The 20,967-nt window shown below is 46.2% G+C and overlaps 1 protein-coding gene across 5 annotated transcripts; it reads left to right on the top strand.

The window, feature by feature from the left end:
• Positions 1 to 2,592: 2,592 nt before the first annotated feature.
• On the top strand, positions 2,593 to 20,474 carry LOC125892769 (histone-lysine N-methyltransferase ASH1L-like). Of its 5 annotated transcripts, none has more exons than XM_049582982.1 (14): positions 2,596 to 3,028; positions 6,797 to 7,651; positions 8,526 to 12,648; positions 14,109 to 14,451; positions 14,626 to 14,799; positions 14,891 to 14,985; positions 15,068 to 15,141; positions 16,942 to 16,987; positions 17,093 to 17,133; positions 17,227 to 17,297; positions 17,395 to 17,570; positions 18,084 to 18,175; positions 18,284 to 18,426; positions 18,493 to 20,474. In XM_049582982.1, exons 2-13 carry the CDS (start codon positions 6,998 to 7,000, stop codon positions 18,410 to 18,412), a joined length of 6,018 nt encoding a protein of 2,005 aa, XP_049438939.1. In that variant the 5' UTR covers positions 2,596 to 3,028; positions 6,797 to 6,997; the 3' UTR covers positions 18,413 to 18,426; positions 18,493 to 20,474. The 5 variants fall into 5 exon arrangements, 3 of the variants coding, with proteins under 3 accessions (XP_049438940.1, XP_049438939.1, XP_049438938.1); XM_049582981.1 differs by having other exon boundaries at positions 2,597 to 3,028; positions 18,511 to 20,474; XR_007449784.1 differs by lacking the exon at positions 18,493 to 20,474 and having other exon boundaries at positions 17,395 to 17,565; positions 18,284 to 18,424.
• Positions 20,475 to 20,967: the final 493 nt, after the last annotated feature.

Raw genomic sequence — 20,967 nt, 5'->3', positions numbered from 1 at the left:
CTGTGCATGCTTCAGTCTTTAAACTTTGATCATTTCATCACAGCCGTGAATGCAGAGGCTTTTTTGATTTTTTTGGCATTGTCATGAAAGTGATAATCCTCTCAAAAAATGTACAGTCCCCTGGTGCATATTTCTGACTAAAGTCGTGTTCAAACAAAATACATCATTTAAAAAAACTGTCTCCAGTAAATCTACCACCGCCTATGCTGGAAAAAGAGGGTCTACATGCACACTGTACTTGATGGGAACATAGCTGATAGGGCTTATACACAAAGCACATGCGGCAGGAGGTGATGGTTTGGGGTTAGCCATAGAGACCAAAATCATGTCATCTGGAGCCTCTTAAAGAGATCTGGCCATGTGTTGGCAAGGATGGATTACCGATCAGGCAAAATGGGCAACAGCCCCAGTGGCCCAGGGCCCTGTAGTAATTTAAATAATTACTAATCTGCCCTCCAATTTTTGCAGTATGCACCACTGCAGCATCCTTATGACAAGTCCCAATTATTACGTCATCCTGTGGCTCTGTCTTGTAGAGAGACTCTAAATCTAGTTTTAAAAAACTTTATTCTCAGTTAAATTGTCCTTTGTGTTTTTGATATTAATCACCCAACTAACTAATAACTATTGTACATACAGCAGACCCTCAGAAAGCAGTACTGGCTGTTTGCTGGGTACAGGTGAAAGTCATGAGTTTGTTACGTGCACTAAATGGGTATTTTGAGGTTACAGAGTTCAAGTTCAAGTTCTTTATTGTTGTCATGTACTCAATAGTAACAGAGAAGCAGTTGTTGACTATGGGAATAGTAGGCCTCTCAGGCTCTCTTCAATATCTGTAAATATATTAATATCATACAAACATTTTCATATTGATTAAAAAGAAAATCACATAGGTAAAAACCAAATCTGAACCCAAGCCATGAAATAGTGCAAGGTAAAATATAGGGCTAAAATATAAACACAAAAAATATAAATATAGTGATATAAACAGGAGGAACACGGGGCAATAAGGGCCAAAAGCTAATATTTGTTACAGTGGGCTCATCTGGCCCTCCACAGGTGTAGATTTCGAGGGGCATACAGGGGATACATCCCTCTCAATTTGTAAGACGTGCCCCCGCTCCAGTAAAAACACAAAAGTAGCAGAGGACTTTTAATTTAATCCACACCATAAATTGATGCAAAAAAGCACAAGTTGATGTATAAACAATCACCAGAATGCAGGAAATAGTGTTTAATGCTCAAGATTTTCCGGCCAAGGACCCTGCAGACCACCTGTTTCATGTGTCCCCAGAAATGTTGAAATGAAACCTGTATACATCCTTGCGACCCTCTATAGACCTATAAACAATAAAACAACAGTAATAGTGTTTCTCACTTCTTCAACTGGCAGATTATGAGACAATGGGGCCCTGGGCACAGATATGCAAAGAGCCCCACCACCTTTCCTACACAGGAACAAGACACAGATTTTGTGGTGGTTTTGTGTCTGTTTGTAGGCATTATATATATTTGTGTGGTTTTGTTTTTCTTTAAGGTAATTTTGTGTGTTTTTTTGGTTGTATTGTGTCACTTCCTAGTCATGTTGTAGTTGTTTTGCTTGTTTTGTAGTTATTGTGTACCTCTTTGCAGTTCCTTTGCATCTCTTTGTGGTCATTATGAGTCTCCTCATCAGTAGACGCTTCTCTGACATTTGACATTTTGCAAGTGAAGGCCAGGGGTCCCTCTTGAGGTCATTTTGTGTCATCTTTGGTTGTTTTATGTCTGTCTGTTTGTTTTGCCCCTTTTCTTAGTTATCTTGTGTCTCTTTGCAGATCCTTTGCATGCCTTTGTTTTCTTTTTGTGCCTCTTCCTGGTCAGTACGAGTTCATTTGAGTGGCATTTTGCAGGTGAAGGCCAGGGGGGGCCTTGACACTTTGGGCCCCTGGGCCTGTGCCCGGTAGGCCCCTTCAGTAATCCATCCATGGCTACTACTACTACATAACACAGTATATAACAAATAATAATAATGAACAATAATAGTCTGATAATAATGTTGTTTCTTAATATTATTTATTATTTTGTTACCATTATTACTTTATTGTTTTACTAAACATGTATATAAACTGTGTATATATTAGAAATATGTTTGGTTGTGTACAGATTTTGTGTATTCCTGCTGCATGACTGTGGAAAAACACTGCTTGTATTCTGGATCAATATTTCCTGTTTAACTGATTCATAATAAACAGCTCTCACATATTAACTTTTTAATAAGTGCTCAGCCCCAGCATGCCCTTCTCTCCTCTCCCACTAGTGTAAACTGAATCCCCTATTACATTACGGCGACGCAACTTTTGAGCTGCTCCCCCAAATTCCTACCAGCAGCCTACTTTAGACAAGTCGTCGCCATTTTATTAAGCGTCTAAATAGCCCTCCCCAATCGCCTATTATGAACCGCAATGAGATCCTGTGCTGTGTTCGCCGTTTTATCTCCTCCTCTGGCCACATGAAAATGGCCACGCAATTGCATTCCCGCACATCCACCAACCCCTCTGCACTGTCACAGCCTGTAACCCCGCACACATCCACACACACAGACACACGCACACACACATACGCACACACGCTGCTGCAGCCCTTCAGCCCCGTCGTCCTGACACGTTAACAGCTCGTGTGAGCACAATCTGAGCCATTATTACTGGCGGGCGGCAGATGTAACTTTCCCCGAGAGAAGTGGAAAGCAAAAATAAGATCCAGTGTAACCAGTCCGCCACCTAGCTGCGGAGACGCGCCGACGAAGATCTGTCGACTAGTGTGATTATGAAAACACCCGCGCCAATGTTGTTGCACAGTAGGCTCTGCGCTCCGATGAGACTGAAACTCGGTTTTAGGAGGTGTTTTAACCTCCGCTGGCCTTAGTTATGTAATCAAAGCAACATCTAATGCACCAAAAAGCTCCGGATTGCTGTTGGTGCGAAGGGGCGAGCAGGACAGCAACACCTTAACCTCCTGCCTAAACGCAGTTGGCTCCGGGACGCGCTCTCGGGTAAGTAGCCTACGTAGCCTTATTACAGATTTTCATGGCAGTCTGTATTAATGTGTGCAGGCCTGTCATCATCAGCGAGCTCACACAGCACTGGAGGTTACTGGGGATTTTGTGCATCCGATTTGCGCTAATTTTATCCCTTGTTGCTGAGTATGTTTCCCCCCGTGTTCTCCGTGCACGGTGATATTTCTTATTTCAATGTTGCTGACACCAGCAGAAGGGCTGGCAGAGGACAGATAGCAGAGAAAAAAGGTGGCTCGGGGACTAAGCCACATCACAAACACCACTAGCAAGCACATTTTTGATGCTACGTAGCAAGCCCACTTCCATGTTGAGTTTCTATTCGTGCGTGTTTTTTTCAGGGCGCTCAAATGCGCTTTATATTTCATTACGGAGATAGGAGTGACGACAACAACAACACGTGCATGTGTGTATCATTTGTAAGTGCGACAGCATCAGGCGGATAGTGATTTTCAGAGGTGCGCAAAGTCATTATGGAGAAGGAAGCCCCTGTTGACGTCTTCAGTAAACCAGTGATAGGTTGCTCCAGTGCGGTAACACCCCCACTGCCCATACTGTATCTACAGTAGCAACATCAGTCAACCTACGCAGCTGCGACCTGGGTACACAATGTACGACCAACACACTTGTAATACACTAACTAGGAGAAAGTGTGTGTGTGAGGAGGAGGGAGACTCACGTGAGAAACTTCCCTTGTATATGTGGAGTGGAGGCTTCACGGCTCAGTGTTTTTTAAGATGCCATCACAGCAGCCCTAATTTCCAGCAGGGGCTTCTGTGCTGTTGTCAGGCAGATGATAATGGTGTTGTAGTTATTGATAATAACACCGTCATGGGATGGTGATGATGGCTGGAAATATGGTGGGCCATTATCATGATTTAATCGTCGCCTCAGCGCTGCCGAGGAACCCACACTGACTGCAGTGTCAAGTCCACCCATCATCCTGTCACTGGAAATAGCTTCTGGTCTAATGTTGGAATAATTTTGAGTTATGTGTGAGAGGTATAGCTCTGGAGAGTATAAAAAGCTATTAGTATGCACTTTGACTGATGCTGAATGGGCTTGCCCTTTTAAGTTTGAAAACCTGCCACTCTTATTCTCTTCTTATAGTAACTCTGCACAACAGGATTGTAAGTCATATCATCAGAGGCTTGGGCTCGAGTCACATGACTTGGACTCCAGTCACAAATTAGATGACTTTAGAAGCTAGCCAAAATCAAAAAACACTTGCAACTAGACTTGGACGTCAACACCAATGACTCATGACTTCACCTGGACTTGAGCCTTTCGACTTGAAACCTTCCCCCAAGTCCAAAGACTACAAAATATGATATTTCAAAAACGTGCCATGGATCAATCAATTTCCCTTAATTTCCTTAATAAACTAAAGCTATTGATTCCCAGCATTTCGACACTTAGGATCCATTTTGTTTGAGCCAATCCGATAGCATCCAGTTGAGTTGCACCCATTAAAAACTAGCATTATGCTGCGTTCCATTTCCCTTAGAAGATGGAGGTCAAAGCTAGAAATGACGTCACACCCAAGCTGATCGTACTCCAGCACAACAAGTTGGAAAACCAAGATGTTAAAGCAATACCAATTAATGAGAAGGCATAACGCTGTGCTTTGCGCATACAACACCGTAGCAACAGATAGAAGTTGGACGTTACTGGGTGTAGGGCTGTTTTAATGAGACACAAACATGACAGCAGTGCTAGTAAACAGTATGTTACTACAGCTTTCACTACTGTTGATGCACAGAGCAGCCATATTGGATTTTGAGGTTGGGGTTGGTGAGGTTCTTCCGACCTCCTGAGCTGGGAATCCGACTTCAGGGGACATTCCAGTTGAAATTTCTGACTGGTTACTGGGAGATTCCAACTTCCTAGTACAAATGGAACGCAGCATCATAAGCGCCAGTTGAGAAAAATGATACCAAAGGTAATCTTGTTTGCTTGATGGCTAACAATAAAACAAATGGCAACAAACTTCCAACAAACTTGTTTTAATAAATAAATACAAAGCATTCATAATTTTGGCAAATGAATATGTTATTACCCTGCTGTTAAAATTACATTACATTTAGTGAGGAGCGCATTATGACTTGTTTAGGACTCGAAACCAAAAGTTTAGGACTTGGGACTTGGGACTTGACCTTGAATTTGTCGGTCTTGACTTGGGACTTCAGTGCAAAAGCCTGAGACTCAGTTGTGACTTGCAAAACAATGAACTGGTCCCACCTCTGCCTGAGACTCGACCTTCCCCTCTTCTTCACACAGGTCAGGCCTTTGGAGCAGAGGTCATGATAAAAGCGGCTGCAGTTGTCTGAGAGGACCACTGTCCATCCCTATGCTCATTTTATTTGATTATAAGGAGGTTTGGCCTTGCTTTCCAAAACTGTTACATAACAGCAGTTACTGGAACAGATGTTGATTTGAGCTCCGTATGATTCAAGGAAAAGAGTTTGGGTGTGGAGGGACCGAGAGGCAGGAGAGATAGCCCACTGAGCTCTTAAATAAAAACATTATCTGAGATGCTCTTGTGAGTCTAAGGGGGCAGTTCAGTGCGTTGAGAGACAGATGAGCTATTTCATAAGAGGCTCTCAGGAGAGGAGCTGCAAGAATGCTTGGCAGGGTGTGTTTTATTAGAAAATGGATGAGCGTCTCTCTTAATGAGAGAGAGAGTATAATGAAGGAAGCGTGACAGAAGATGCTGCTTCCCCTCGATATGTTAAAAACTGGGCTGAGAGCAGTGCGAGTGAGCGAGAGTGAAAGTTTTTTTTTTCTGCCGAGGAGAATGTTATTTTAGGGTGTGTTACTTGCTGTAATGTCACATTAAAAGTCAATTTACAATGGGGTCAATGAAAAGCTTACTTGACTTAGAGGAAGCAATGGGAGGAGGAATTTGCACTCCTTTCCAAAAATAAGTTTTACCCTTTCCTACGGATTTTTGTTACCACTACTGAAAGGGGAGGAGGGGAATGGTCGGACTGTGAATGGAGGGATTTAGGTTGGAGAGGAGGAAAAGAACGAAGTGGAGGAGGAAATATGGTTCTGATTAACATGGATACAGTGTATGAGTTGACCATTTTACTGTGTGGTCTACAGAGAGAGGGAGAGAGGGAGTGGATGGGACTAATAGAGAATGCATGCAAAAGCTTTCTGCCAAACATGAAAAGGGGAGTTTCGGAGAGAAAAGAAAGTACAGCAGAGGGAAGGGTGGGAGGAGAAGTGCTTGTGGGAGTAGCTGAGAACAGAAGGCGCAAAGACAGTGGGGAGAGAAGGGGAGGAGACTGGATCAAGTGTTTGAATTAGTCAGGAGCTGATTGATTGATATATTGATCCGGGGAGAGGAGGCAGAGTGAGGATTAGAGCAAAAGTAAAAGTGTAGAGGTTTAGGGAGCCGTCTTTCACAGCTGCCGTTATTTACAGATTGTTAGCGAAAACCAGCTGAGGCTGTTTTTTTGAAGAATGTGAGTAGGTCTTTCTTCCAGTTAGTGCCGACATTCTGGGAATCGGTGGCGCTGATTGGCCCCCTGGGTTTTCTGTATGATGAGATCATCTCTGTGGACACAGACTTTAGCACCTCTCCACAGCTGCCTAGAAGACGGGGACTTTCCCCTCAATTCCTGTACTGCTGCTACTCAGCATCTGAGCTCACTGAAATGACTAATCACTGGCCTCTCTATCTTTCTGTCTGTCTTTTCTTCCCTTCTCTCTCTCTGCCTCAAACTGACTCCATCTCAGTTCAAGCCCAAAAGGACAAGAGAGACCTTCCTTCGCTGGATGAAGGAGCCCAGCTGTGATTGGACTATTACAGGATATTCTTTTGGAGATCTCCTGACCTACACCTGCTTTCTGCTTTTTGCCCTTGACCTCAACACCCCTATTTAACAGTGTTATACTGGAAACCCCACAGCATCCCGCCTCTCCCCCCTGACTTCTCTGATGGACCAGAGAGTGAAGGGGGGAACCCCTCCAACCACAACTCTGGACCCCACCTCTGCATCCGAAGACTCTGAAGTGGCAGAGAAAAAGAGGAGGGGTGAGGGGGAGAATGGAGATGTAGGGGAAAAGGAGGAGGAGAAAAGAGGAGCAGGGAAGAAGAGAGAGGGAGATAAGGGGGCAGTGCTGGAGCTGCTCATCGAGGGGCGCTGTGGAAGCGCAGGGGAGCAGCAGCTTCAGATCTCTGGCAGGGAGACCAGCTGCCCCGAGGGGAATGTGCGACTCCGAATTGGACTCCAGGCCAAGCGCACCAAGAAACCGCCCAAGATCTTGGAGAGCTACGTCTGCAAGCCCACCATCAGGACCTATCAGAGACAAGGCAGGGGGGGGCTGGTAAAGGGGGATGGAGACGGAGGACCGCAGAACAAAACCAGCTCTGCTCCAGTCGAGGCAACCAGAGATCAACGCTCAGGCTTGGATGCTGTCCAGACCACATCCAAACTAACTGCATCTGCTGCTTCACCACCACTTGCATCGTCATCATCATCATCATCATCATCTTCGCAGCCAGTGTCGTCATCATCAACATTTACCACAGCTTCCACGACAGCCTCAGTCCCTGCCATTACCAGCCAAGGGACCAAGTCAGCCAAACAGGTAAGTTAGAGTGCACACACACAGATTAACTCATGTCAGCTGCCAGTATTAAATCTGCAAGCCTATAATGGAAAAACTAAGTGTTACAGTGACTGAAGGTGTGCACACATGTGCTGTAGCTCTGCTTTGTTACTCATCTTGCAGTTAACAGCCAGACATACTTATATGGTGCAAAATCCCTCAGCTTTGTGCTCAGTTGTAATAAGGTCAAATAAGCCATTGTCTCAATACTGAAACCTAAGCAGCCCATTTAAATAAACAGACCTATAAATAGGACAACAGCACGGCAACCACTTGGAGCTATTACAGACATTGGTCCATCAGTCCCTATGACAATCACCCAAGGGAAAGCTTATTGCTTTAGCTGCACAAACGCCACTCAAGCTGCAGCATACCAAAATTACAGGACAAGTACGAAATGTCAAGCCTTCTCATCTGTATTAGTGGCAATTTATAGCTACCAATAGCGCAGCTTTCTCTCTCTCTTTCTGTCTCTGCTTGGCTCTCTATATCTGTCCCTCTCTTCTATTTTTACATCCCCTCTTTCCTCTACCTGCTCTCATTTATCTTTCACTCCCCCTCTGTCCCTGTCCCACTCCCTTCCTCTCTGTTTCTCTGCCTTTGTATTTCTCCTTTCTGTGTCAACCCCATTCCTGTTTCCATCACCTCACTCTCTCCTTCTCTTCAGTATGCCCTCTTTTCTCTGCCTGATTGAGTCATTTTGTCCTCACTCTCTCTTTTAATGGGCGGACAAAAACAAAAGCATTTGAGTTGTTGTCTCTTCCCCATTGTCCTTCGTCATTGTCAACAGCAAACTAATGGATGTCACAGCCATTGTTGTCTATGACAGAGATTCCCTGTTTGCACTCCCCAGGTTCCTATCAAACTGGCCGATAAGACAGAGGTGAATTCAAATGGCTCATCAGAGAGAGTGAAGAAAGAGAAGCCTCCTAGTGTCAATGGCCAGCCTGTCTCTGCAGGACACAAACCCTGCTCGCCCACAACAGACCAGACAGCTTCAACTACTCCTTCTGCTGCGTGCATCCAAGCCCCGTCTGCATCGGATACCAGGAACGAAGGCAAGACCTCCAAGAAACATAATGGTTTGGTGCAAACAACAAAACAGAAGGGACTGTCCAATGGGAAAGGCTCCGGCGACATCCTTGGCACTTCCACCGCGTCGAAAAGCAAAGCTGGAAAACACAGCACTTCCTCCTCTGCTTCCTCCATGGACTCCTCTACAAGACCTCCAGCCTCCACCAGCTCTCATAAAGAACAGTCCAGTAAGAGTAAGCCAGATTCTCCTTCCTCTCCTTCAGTCAACTCTAAACCACAGTCCTCCCCCACTGTGGATGTCTCCTCTGCCCAATCCCAAGATCAGGATCCCTCTTTAGAGAAAAAGAAAGACAGAGAGAGGAAAGCAAAAAAGGAGAAACGGAAAGACAAAAAATCAAAGCGAGACAGATTGGAGGCCGAAAGAGCAAAGAGTGAGGGCAGAAAGGAGGAAGGTAAGAAGAAGAAAAAGGAGAAAGGGAAGGATGGGAAATCAAGGCATGGAAAAGAAAAGGATGAGAGACATAGGACTGATGATACATGGAGGGATGAACTAAAGATTGAAAGAGGAAAGGCTGAGACAAAGAGGGACAAGCTTAGCCCGGACAGACAAAAAACAGAGGATAATAAATGTGGTGAGACAGCTGATGGTGGTAAACTGGATAAAACCTGTAAAGTAGTGAATCCAGGCAGAGCAGATGAGATAGAAAAGACGGATGACAGTTGCAAGCCAGTTAAACAAGCTGAGCCAGCAACAGGTGACACCAGTAAATCAAAAGAACAAGACGTCTCAAGACATTCAACTGTGCCTCCAAGCCACCCCTCTTCTTCTGCTCCTCCCTTCCTGCCCACTCCCTCTGCCCGTGCCCCCGTCTCTCCCCCTTCTTCCCCCCAAGAGCAGGACAGCCGCCCGCTCAAGAAACGTAAAGCCAGACGGCCCAGCTGGACCAAGCTGGTGCACCGGGCTCAGAGGGCGGAAAATCAGGAAGCCCCGTCAGATTCCCAACATAATCCTTTACTAAGTTTCCCCCAGAACCCCAAGACATCCCTCCCTGCCAAGGCCACTATCCAGCAGACTGATGAGTCACACCCAGCTCCGTCTAGCTCCTTAACCAGCAGCTCCTCCCCTCTCTCTGCTGCAACTAAACCTCCATCCCCAAAGCAGAGTCACCCCACATCAGACCCTAGCCCCCCTGCTTCCAGATGCCCCCTAACCCCTGCCCGAAAAAGGGGCCGCCCTAAATCCCACAGCTCTAGCTTAGATGAACCTCCCCCTAGACTTTCTCCAAGCGCTGTCCCAACTGAGGTGCCTCTTCTGGGGTGTGACGGAGTTCAAAAAGCCCCTGTGCTGGAGCCAAGTCCCAAACTGCAGTGTGCTGCTCAGTCTAAATCCAGCCCCAAGAAGCGTGGCCGTCCTCCCAAACGACCCCTCCCCGAGGACCAGAGTGGAGATGCACTGAATCGCACTGACAGGGGTAAAGATTTTCATCCTCCTGAGAAGGGGAACCGGCAGCTAAAGATCAGGAGGCTGATTAACGAGATGAAGAAAAGAAAGAAGAGGAGACTTCACAAGGTAATGCTGTCAGGGTATGTGGGAAAGGAGGGAAGGGAAGGCCAGGCACCAGATGGTGAGACCTCTCTAAGAATGTGTAAATTGATAGAGGCTACAACAGTACCCACACTCTCAGCTCTGTCCTCCCCCTTTGGGAGTAAACTGGGCCCTCAGATCAATGTGAGCAAGAGAGGGACCATCTATATGGGCAAGAGGCGAGGACGCAAGCCTAAAGCCCAAACAGCTAATTCCAACTCCCAGAGCGCCACTCAGTCGTCGCTGTTTACCAATCCCTCTGAAACATCTCTCTTCTCATCTAACCAACCCCAGCCTCCTCCCTCCCACCCATTTCCCTCCCCATCTCTCACCCACTCCAGTGGGGCCCAGAGCCCCTATAGTGAAGGCAGCCTCACAGAGCCAACATCCTCCCTACTTTTTCCTCATACCTTCTCCCTCCCTTCCCCATCATCCTCCTGTACCTCCCCTCGTCCTCCCTCCTCCTCATCCCTCTCTCCCTTTGTGAAGAAGAGTTGTCCATGCCAGGGAAGGCATCACTTCCCCTTTCACCAGTCTTCATGTAAGCTCTCCTGTCCCACCCCACCGCTGCATCACACACCCGGCTCTCCTGGCCATCTGAAAGAGGCCACTCCCTCCCCCAGGAGTGAGTCACACAGCGAGGAGACGCTGCCTAGCGATAGTGGGATTGGAACGGATAACAACAGCGTTTCCGAACGAGCGGAGATGAGGGGAGTTCGAGGCATGCTCAGGTTGGGTCAGGGGTCAGGAGTGACTCTGGGGAGTCAAAGGCACCCCTCCTCTCTTGTGGACCGTCCCTCCCCTGTTTCTTCACCCCTCTCTCTCATGCCCAGACACACAAACCCCATCGGCAACTCTACTTCTGCGGAGCGGCACAGAGAAAGACACAGGCACAGGCGAAGGGATTATGACTGTTCCTCCTCCTGCACTTGCATGTGCCCATGCCCCTGCCCAGGACACAACAAGTGCACTCATTCGGACTATTACTCTTGCCTTGGACACAATGCACTGAAGAGACAGAAAAATAAGCATAAGAAGAAGCACCAGCAGCTGCACATGCAGGATCCAGAGTTTCTGGCTGAGCTAGAGGATCTGATTGGTCAGTTTAGTGAGGTCCATATCGGACGGCGAAGCTGGGCCAGGACGGGGCTTGGACAGGGCTTTGATGGGAGTGGGAATGCTGCTGGAGGAAGGCGTCATCACTCCTCCTCCCATTCTCTCCGCTCCAACATCTTCAGGATCAATCTGAATGGCTTCTACTCTCCTCACCCTTCATCTTACTCTGCTAATCCCTCCTTCTCCCCCCAACCTTTCTACCCCTGCCAGCCTGTGCATTGCAACAGGAAGCCAGACCGCAGGCAATGTGGTTGCCCATCAAAGTTCCAGGAGACCATCGAAAACATGGGCTTTTACAGCAGCTATCCCCCGGCCACGACACTTTACCACCACCTCCCTAGCTCCTACCCGCTTCCCTCTCCACACCAGTATGCACCCCATCAGCCCCATCATGCCCACTTCCTCCTCAACCCCGCCCGATTCCACAGGCGGAGGAGCAGGTTGCTGAGGGAGGGAGCTTTAGGGGGAGAGGTCGATGGAGATATAGGAGGAGGCAGTGGAGGAGGCCCACACCTCAGCTCAGGGTTCACGTCTGGCCTCTCCTGTGGCTGTGGGAGGAGCGAACACAAACACAAGCATAAACACCGTCACAGGCACTGCGAGCGGGACTTGGATGACGAGGAGGAGTTACACGAGGATGAGGAGGAAGATGGAATGGAGAGGGAGGGGTTGGCCAGTTCAAAGCCAAGGTCAGGGTTCATTTTGGGGCAAGGAGAAGGAGGAAGGAAAGGGCCAAGAGGAATGGGGAGTATGCTGTCTAAAGAATCATCTTGGTTATGTGAGAATGGAAGTGATTCCTTCTCCTCTGCTGCTGCTGCTGCCACATCATCGTCATCTTCAGCAGAGAGGTACAAACACTCATCTCTCACCTCCCTGGGGCTGGGCTCCTCTCACCTGTCTTCGTTTGGAGGAAGCTGGGGCGGCCTGGGCCAGAGCTGGTCAAAATTCGGGGGCCTGGGAGGCACAGGATTTGGAAATTCAACTCCCAGCTGGAGAGGCTTCACCGGGGAGCAGCACACAGGCAGGCAGATTGCATCAGACGGAGAGGACGAAGACGGCGAGGACGACTCGCACCTGTACAGAACGTCCCCGTCTCCGACGCACACCAACCTGTTCACATCCGCTGCCATGGCAACAGGGGGGAGGGGTCTGAGGAGTGGATTGGCTGGTAGGAATCCAGGAAGTGGAGACAGGTCATGGAGGAGAGATGAGCCAGCGTGGACTGAGAGGAGAGAAGCAGGTGAGGACGCATGAATGGTTTGATCAGTGAATGTGTGAATGAATAGAGCGCTGTGCTTCTGTCTGATGTCTCAGTATGAGGTCATGTTAGCATTAGTGCTAAAGCTGGTACAGATACTGCAATGGTAGTATTTCTCTGGCTGGAAACTGTGCTGATGAATGCTGCTAAAAGCTCCATTGCTTCTTGAGTTGTGTGAATGCACAGTTGAATTCTCTTACTGGCAGAAAATATGCATAACTAGAACCCTGACAGTAATTTAGGTTATATGGAAAATCTAACATCAACTGTGCTTATCATTGAAATACAACAACAGCACCTAAAACATGACAGCCAGCTGAGTGAATAGGTTTTATGCCAAGAGGCTCTTTTCACTTGCACAGTATGACAGATTTTTATATTTGCCCAATGTGGAGATGAGATTGCGGCACCAATAGTTTGCCCAGTATAGTGACAGCATTGCTTTTTCTCAGGTGTTGTTGAGCCACACATCAAAGCCTGGAGGGTGTTTGAGAGGAAATCAGACTCCGTTCTTTTTATAGCCAATTTCAGACTCCCTCTCTGCTGTGCAGGGGACGTGCCTAACACACACATAAACACAACCACTCAGCAACCACTCTCTGTCGGAATTTTTAAAAAGTGTTATAGCAGGAGGGCAGCATCTTGATGGGAATCTTCCAGAAAATCTTTGAAATCTTCCCCGGCCTGCAGCGAACCACACGCTGTTGCAGCCCGGGGCTACCCAGTGAACACAGTCATTAGTTAACCACCAGATTGGCTATTTAAAGCCTGGCCTATCCCTCACTGCTGGCCAACAGGGCCTATTTGACTTGGAAAAATCCAATAAGGAAAGAGTGGTCAGTCTTGTCAGGGACTGTGGAAAATGGAACAAAAAGATAGATGACCTCAGGAGCGATTGATGAAGGAACAGCATGGAGGTCAGAATGGGGGCAAAGAGAGCCTGTGAAGGGAAAATGTTGTTTTTGAGAGAAGTGGAATACATTTGACATCAGTTCATCATCTAACTAAACACACATGTGTTTTGCAGTGCAGCACGCTAGCACGGGCACACTCATGCACATATTTTCTCCCTTTCTGTATCTACTCAGCCTTTTGAGCTTGTGTTCCACATTAGCTGAATGTGCAAAAACAGTTTTTTGTGCATACGTGTGCATGTTCATATTTCACATTCTGCACAGCGTCAGTTCTTGTGTTTTTTTGTGGCTGCATATGTGTGTACATAAATTACTTGTTAATGCATTTCCCAGAAGTGAACTGGTCAGAGGAAATGTTGTGACTCACCTAATCGGTGTCCCATCCGCATGACTCAGCCTAGACTGGCCTCACCTCACACCTCCTGCTGGCTCAATCACTGATCCACATCTGTCTCATTTCCTCTCTGCCACTTACACCCCTCCTCTGCCTCAACCCCTCCCTCCCTCTTTCCATTTCAACGACTGCAGGTTTACAAGGTGACTCAAGAAGCCGGGGGCAGCAGAAAAGTGTGCCAACGCCAGACGGTGTGGCGGGGAAAAACAAAAGAAGGCCAGGGCGGCCCAGAAAGCACCCACTGCCCTCCACTGCATCCTCCCCCACGCACTCATCTGCAGCTCCCTCCATGTCATCACCCGACCTCTTGCCAGGACACAGCAGAGATGGGAGAGAACTGGGAGGGAGGAAAGACGAAAGAGGGCCAGAGAGAGATAAAGGAGGCGACTCGGTGCAGCAGGTGACAGAGCTGGAGCTGCAGGCCAAGAGGAAGAGAGGACGGAAGAGAAAACATGGTGACTCTCCTTGTCATCAGAGGTAAACACTCACAACTGTATTATGAGCTGGTTGACTTGAAAATTCAATACAACCACTCACTACTGCTATATTAACCCACTGTTTTCAGCACTGTGTGCTAAACCAGTGCCTTTTCTCTCTTTCTCTTTTTCCTCTCTATCATTCTATCTCTCTCTCTTCATGCTTTCCTTTTAGTGTTGCTGAGGACAAACCCGAGTGTGACACGCCCCCTGAGTGTTTTAGCCAACCAGATGTCGAGCAGGCTCCATCCCAACCAGTGACCATCCAAAGAGAGGAGAGAGCAGACGGTCCTCCCAGGAAGAAGTTTCTGAGGGCGGGTCTTTACTCTGATGATTACAAAACTACAGAGTGAGTCGACTGAAGTCATTAACAAACAACTGTAACTTTTGGGATTTTTTTGTTAGCAGGTTTTTATGTTTAAAATGTGTGTCTTTCTTAGCCCGCCCTCCCAAGTCCAGCAGCTGTGCAGAGAGAGTATGGAATACACACCAGGGGAGCATGAATACAGCCTTTTACCTGCTCCCATACACGTTGGTGAGTATTTCAGAACATTCAAACACTGCTGTAGTTTGTTGTAGCTGTGATAGCTCATCCAAACTCCCTTTGTGTCCTCCAGGGAAGTATCTTAGGCTGAAGCGGATTCATTTCCAGTTACCCTATGATGTTATGTGGCTGTGGCAGAACAATCAGGTACAGTAGAGCCCCATAACCATAGACTGTATATAAAGATGGTCAATGCATCTCCACTAAGCCCCCAGGAAAGCAGCTCAGCTTTGCCTCCAATTTTTCTCAGTGGCCTCTTGCAGTATTGCGGCAAGAAAATCACCTGCAGCTCAGAAGGCATTTTTTCCATAGACTACTATTACAAAAGAGTCGTCTGTAAAACTGTTGACAGGACACCTCGTACTGCAAACAAGGTCAATTATGGCTTTTTCTATTATGAATTTTTGATCTATTGAGGTTTTACATTTGTGAAACTTTCCTCAATGTAAAGTCTATGAGCCAAGAAGTAACTCGCGGGCGGGGCCAGCAGGAGAAACACCACTGCGCATATTCAGTGTGCCAAATACTGTGGACATAAACCTGGAAGCTAGAAACTTTTTATGACGTATGCGCAATGCAAGTAGTTCCACTTGACTCAATAGGTGCTATCTTTGGGTCTGGTATCTAATTCTTATTGTACATTTATGGTCTCCACTTCCTCTCACTGTACAAAAATGAAGCCAAAGTATCCTGGATACATGTGCCGCCATCTTGCACTGGTGACATGATTTGAGACAGTCTGCACAGAAGCAATCAGGAGGTGGAGCCACGGCATCAAATAATGAACTCAACTCAGACTATTGAGAAAAACCCCATACCGGTGTCCCCATACCCTCAGTCCTCACCTACGGTCATGAGCTCTGGGTGGTGACCGAAAGAATGAGATCACGGCTCATGGATACAAGCAGCTGACATGAGTTTCCTTCGTGGGTGGCTGGGCTCAGCCTTAGAGATGGGGGAGGAGCTCTGACATCCAGAGGGAGCTCAGAGTAGAGCCGCTGGTCCTTTGCTTCAAAAGGGGTCAGTTGAGGTGGTTCGGGCATCTGATCAGGATGCCTCCTGGGCGCCTCCCGTTAGAGGTGTTCCAGACACGTCCCACTGGTAGGAGTTAGAACAAAGACACGCTGGAGGGATTACATATCTCATCTGGCCTGAAAGTATATCCGCATTAAAAGATTTACCTATAATGACAGAAACTATCTTTGGGAAAAATGTATTTGACTCCTCTAACATGGAGGGGGCGGGGTTTATGACCTATACTGCAGCCAGCCACTAGGGGGTAATTGAGATATTTTGGCTTCACTTTTGGGGAGTAGTCATACCTTCCATCTTTATATACAGTCATTTCCCCTAACACAGAATCAAGAAGCAAAACATTCAAGTTGAAGCATCTTTGGATGTAGAGTTGTTCCTACACTGATACCAGTACTGGAAATGCCTCTGTACTGCCTAAAATGCTGGATTTCGTATCTGCGAGTATGCAAGTCTGTGCATCGATTCGAAACCATAAAATTTGTCAATTAAATATAAAGTAGTTTCACACAGCAGTTTACCTGGAAATCAATTTTTTGTTCTAATACAGTGGCCTACGCAAAGAGCTGCACTGTGTAGCCAATGGCTACTACTGTTTTAGAGCACCGAAGAAGAATTGATTTCTGATAAATAGTGTAACGTTTGCTGTTAGCAATATGTCAGCTATTTGGAACTGGAAAGTCCCACTAGTTTGGGGTTTAACCTGAGCCATGCCATACAACAAGAGTTATATTTTCACATACAAGGAACAGTATGGAATCAGCACTTGGCATCGGCGAATACGGAAGTTCAAGTATTGGAATCGGTATTGTGAAGGAAAAAATGGTATTGGAACATCTCTAGATAAAAGAGTATTACAAAGAGGTTTGTAGAGAGTCTTAATGTACATGTAATTCTCATGTTGTGTTGTCGCAGCTTCAAAAGCAGCCTGCTGTCCCCCTGAAGAGGAAGCGACGTTACTGTGAGTCGCCATTGTTGGACATCTTATCTCCAGGTTTAATTGATGGATCAGATCAATGCTCTCCGTCAGCGTCTAACTCTGTGTCTGTCTCTCTGTGTCACTCAGGCCGGCTGAAGGAAAGGACTGTATCCTCTCATCAATCAGCGGTGAGTTCATGTGGCTTCACGTTGTTTCATTCCAGCGAAGAATGCAGCTTTAATAAGTGTAAAAACTTACACGCATTACATTTCACTTCAAAGGAGGAGAGTGCTAGTGACATCACCAGCCTGTTTCCTCACCTCGACATGGAGCCTTTGACCGGCAGTGAGAGGTACGGAAACAACTCAGCGTGTCAAGATAAAGTACTTGAAGCTCTGTTACTGAACTAATGTCAGCGAGCTAATGTTTCTCCCTGTGTGCCGGGCCAGGAGCTTTGTGGTGAAACACCACGTTTTCCTCGTGAGGAACTGGGAGCTTGTGCGAGACAGACAGATCCGACTGAGGATAGAGAGGGAGCGAGAGAGAGACGCAGAGGCAGAGGAGAGGGACTCACGACGCCTGTCCTGTGATGGAGCCAATGGGGACGACAGCCACATCAAGTCAGGTCCATGAAGCAAGTGTGTGTGTTAGTTTTTGTTTCTGTAGGTGTTCGTGTATGCATACGTGTATGTGGTCGAACTCTATACATTTTTATTTCGGCATCTGTATAGATTTCTTCTGGTGTCCCGTGTTGTGTCTTTTACTTTCTGTGTGCATGTATGTGTGCGTGTGTGTGCTCTGCTTACAGCCTGCCGTCCTCATATTTGGCTTGTCTCTCCATATCATACTCAGCAGCGCAAGCAAAGTGGTTTTCCAACCACAGAATTTCAGCCTGCAGAAATGTTTCCCCGTTTCTGTCATCCACCGCTGGTGTCCAAGAACCCAGCAGACATCAACTTTCCCCATTAGCAGTGAAACCACACAGTTTCCATCAAAGACTCCCTGACTGATTGCAGATAGGAATCAAGGGGGAACAAGGGCGTAATTACAGATATATCTGTAAAATGAATGCTGTTGTCTTAACCTCCTCCTGCGCCTTCACTAACATACAGAATACTGTTTGACCTCTGACCCTCAGATCAGCAAGTGGGGGTGGAGGTGACGGTTATCAGCAGTGACCCCCACCATCAGAGTCAGGACACCTCCAGCTCGCTCACTGCCAGCCCCTGTGTGAGTGAAGCTCCGCCCACGTACAAGAAAAAATCTTTTAAGAATTCAAATGCCCACAAGGATAAAAATCTGCTTTTGCAATTAGTTGTGCATACTTGTTCACCACAGCCCACCAAAACCCAGAACAGACACGAGGAGGAGGGAGAGGAAGAAAAACGAGGGGAGGAAGAAGTCTGCAGCAGAGAACAGAGGAGGAAACGGCTGAATGATTTACTTTCGACCCTGCAGCATTCATAAGCTAACAGAGAGAGGTGAGTAAGGCATCAGATAGAGAAGCAGGAGGGACATGGACAGTATATGCATTGTCTTGTTGATAGTATCTTCCCTTTACGTAGGTGGGACCACTCTGAGAGAGGGACCAGGCCCACCGTTGGACAGATGGACAGGAACTGATGTCACAACACTGCTATTAACAGTAGCAGTGCCACAGAGAACACGCGAGAAAAAGGAGGAGAGAAATGGAGAATCATAGCGGCTGAAAAAATGCAAGAAAGACATCTCACACACTGACAGATGAGTGTGGTGAACCTAGCGCTCTGAAGGGCATCACACCAAGGATGAAACCATGGCAACAAATCTTTTGTCCAAGCGGCAAGGGATGAGAGAAACAGAGACAGACTGTCCCGGATGAAAGAAAGAAAGGAAAGAAACAGACCAGCTGAAATGAATTTGCACTAGTGCTGGATGATCAAGCACACTAAAGACTGTATGTATGAGTGGACACACTATAAACACACACGCATACACTTTGATTGCTCTTACTTCGGCACCTTAACTGGGAAAGACGGACGTTGGTCGGAGACTGAAAGTGGACATATATGGTACTCAGCATTTTGGCTCTGAAGTTTCCAAGAGACAAAGAGCTCAGGAGGTGCCCGGGGGAACAAAAATGTAGCCTGGGCCCTAAGTAGGTCAAAATTGAACCCTCATTTACTCGTTAAGCTTTCAAAGTCACATTGCACCTTTGGGAAATGACACAAGGAGAAGTGAACCAGTTGAAAGCTGTGGAGACAGTGGTAGGGTTTTTCTTCGCTTTACCAAGACAGTGTCTGCTATGTACCAGTGAATAGGCAGGGGAGGGGGTGGGCTTAGTGATAGGAATTTTGGCATCGCTGCAAGAGAATTTCTAATGAGGTTTTAAGAAAGAAGTTATTTTTGAAAAAAAAAAAAAAAAAGGACAGCTTGAGCACTGTCTGCTAGAGAGATGGGCAAAATATATTCATGATAGGAATGTTTATTGTTGACTATTTTTCAGTATTGCTTCCTGGGGAAGGGAGGGAGAGGGGTAAAAAAAGTGTTTTGTTTACTTCAGACTGCCTTTGAGAATGTTTTTTTGCTCCAGAGCATTGACAATCAGAATGTCCAAGGGGGGAAGAGAGGAGAGATTTGCCCCAAATGCTCTGTAGAAGTGCCATGTTGTCTTGTGTACGTACCTAAGCGAACTCATGCAGTCTTTAAAAGCAATATCTCCTATGATAAGGACTATATAAGGACTTCCTTTGTCATGTTTTTTTTTTCTAGTTGTGAATATTTGAGGATCGGAGGTCATTTTTCTGTACAGTTGCATAGTAGGTTGTTCTCATCCTAGGAGCATCGGGCTAATCCACCTAGTGGAAGTAACCATAAGTTTTAGTTTCATGTGAATGTACATAGAGAGAGAGAGAGAAAGACCTGTTTTCCTTCTATCAGCAGTAGCGTGTAAAATTAGTATTATACATGACAATACTATTGGGATTATACATACAACATAATAATCAAACCTTTCATTTTACTAACATGTTTTTAACAGGTTATACAGCTGACCAATATATCAGTCATTTGTCCTTAAAATTGACTATGATTGTATATTAGTTTTTTGTAGAATGACATGATTTGTCTTTTTTTTTTTTTTTAGCTGAGTGTATGTTTTTTTTATTGGTCAGACAATCAGTGACAGTGAATTAGTTTTTCCAGTGTTAAATTTCTGCTCTCTTTCAGTAGTGTGGCTTCTAATAACAAGCCAAGAAAGTGCAATTTCTTTGACTGTTTACATACTGTATGTATATTTTTCCTCTTTCCTTTTTTAACTAAGAGCACTACATTATTGCCAGTGGATGATTAACTTTATAGCAAAGGTACACATAAAGAGTTATTTATCTAGTTTGCATGACATGTAACCTTTGCCTGTTGCCTCCGATAATGTGCATCTGAAAAACAAAACATCAAAAGCAGTTATAACTCAATGCCATAGAATGTCCGCTCAGACTTTTTGCCTCTGTAACCATGATAATAAAAGCATTTTATGTCTACTAGTACTAAACCCTGCAGACTCTTGGTGTATCAGTTGTAAGTATGGATGGGTTACTGAATGGGCACAGGCCCAGGTGGCACAGGCCCAGGTGGCCAAAGTGTCAGGGGTGCCCCTGACACTTTGGCCACCTGGGCCTGTGTCTGTGCCTTCACCTGCTGAATGTCACTCAACACGAACTGACCAGGAAGAGACACAAAAACAAAAGAGATGCAAAGGAACTGCAAAGAGACACAAAATAACTAACAAAAGGGGCAAAACGACCAAAGATGACGCAAAATGACCTCAAATAGACACAAAAGGACTACAAATAGAGGCAAACCAACCAAAAGACACAGAATTACCTAAAAGAAGACCTCAAAGAGACAAAACGACCAATGAAGACATAAAATGACCTCAAAGAGACATGAAAGATGTACAAAAAGGAAAAAATCAACCATAAAATGACACAAAACGACTAAAGAAGACACAATATAACTCCAAAAAGGGGAAAAACAACCAAAAA

Source organism: Epinephelus fuscoguttatus, linkage group LG8 (assembly GCF_011397635.1).
Source record: "Epinephelus fuscoguttatus linkage group LG8, E.fuscoguttatus.final_Chr_v1".
Classification (NCBI taxonomy): Eukaryota; Metazoa; Chordata; class Actinopteri; order Perciformes; family Serranidae; genus Epinephelus; species Epinephelus fuscoguttatus.
Note: the sequence above shows the minus strand (reverse complement) of the source record. Positions and strands in the feature narration are given on the sequence as shown.

What these genes read in the sequence shown, in the direction of transcription:
- LOC125892769 (XM_049582982.1), top strand. Translation starts at nt 6,998, where the DNA reads ATGGACCAGAGAGTGAAGGGGGGAACCCCTCCAACCACAACTCTGGAC. An exon ending in CCTTTGACCGGCAGTGAGAG is followed by an intron (nt 17,298 to 17,394) that starts GTACGGAAACAA and finishes GTGCCGGGCCAG; the next exon opens with GAGCTTTGTGGTGAAACACC. An exon ending in CGCTCACTGCCAGCCCCTGT is followed by an intron (nt 18,176 to 18,283) that starts GTGAGTGAAGCT and finishes TGTTCACCACAG; the next exon opens with CCCACCAAAACCCAGAACAG.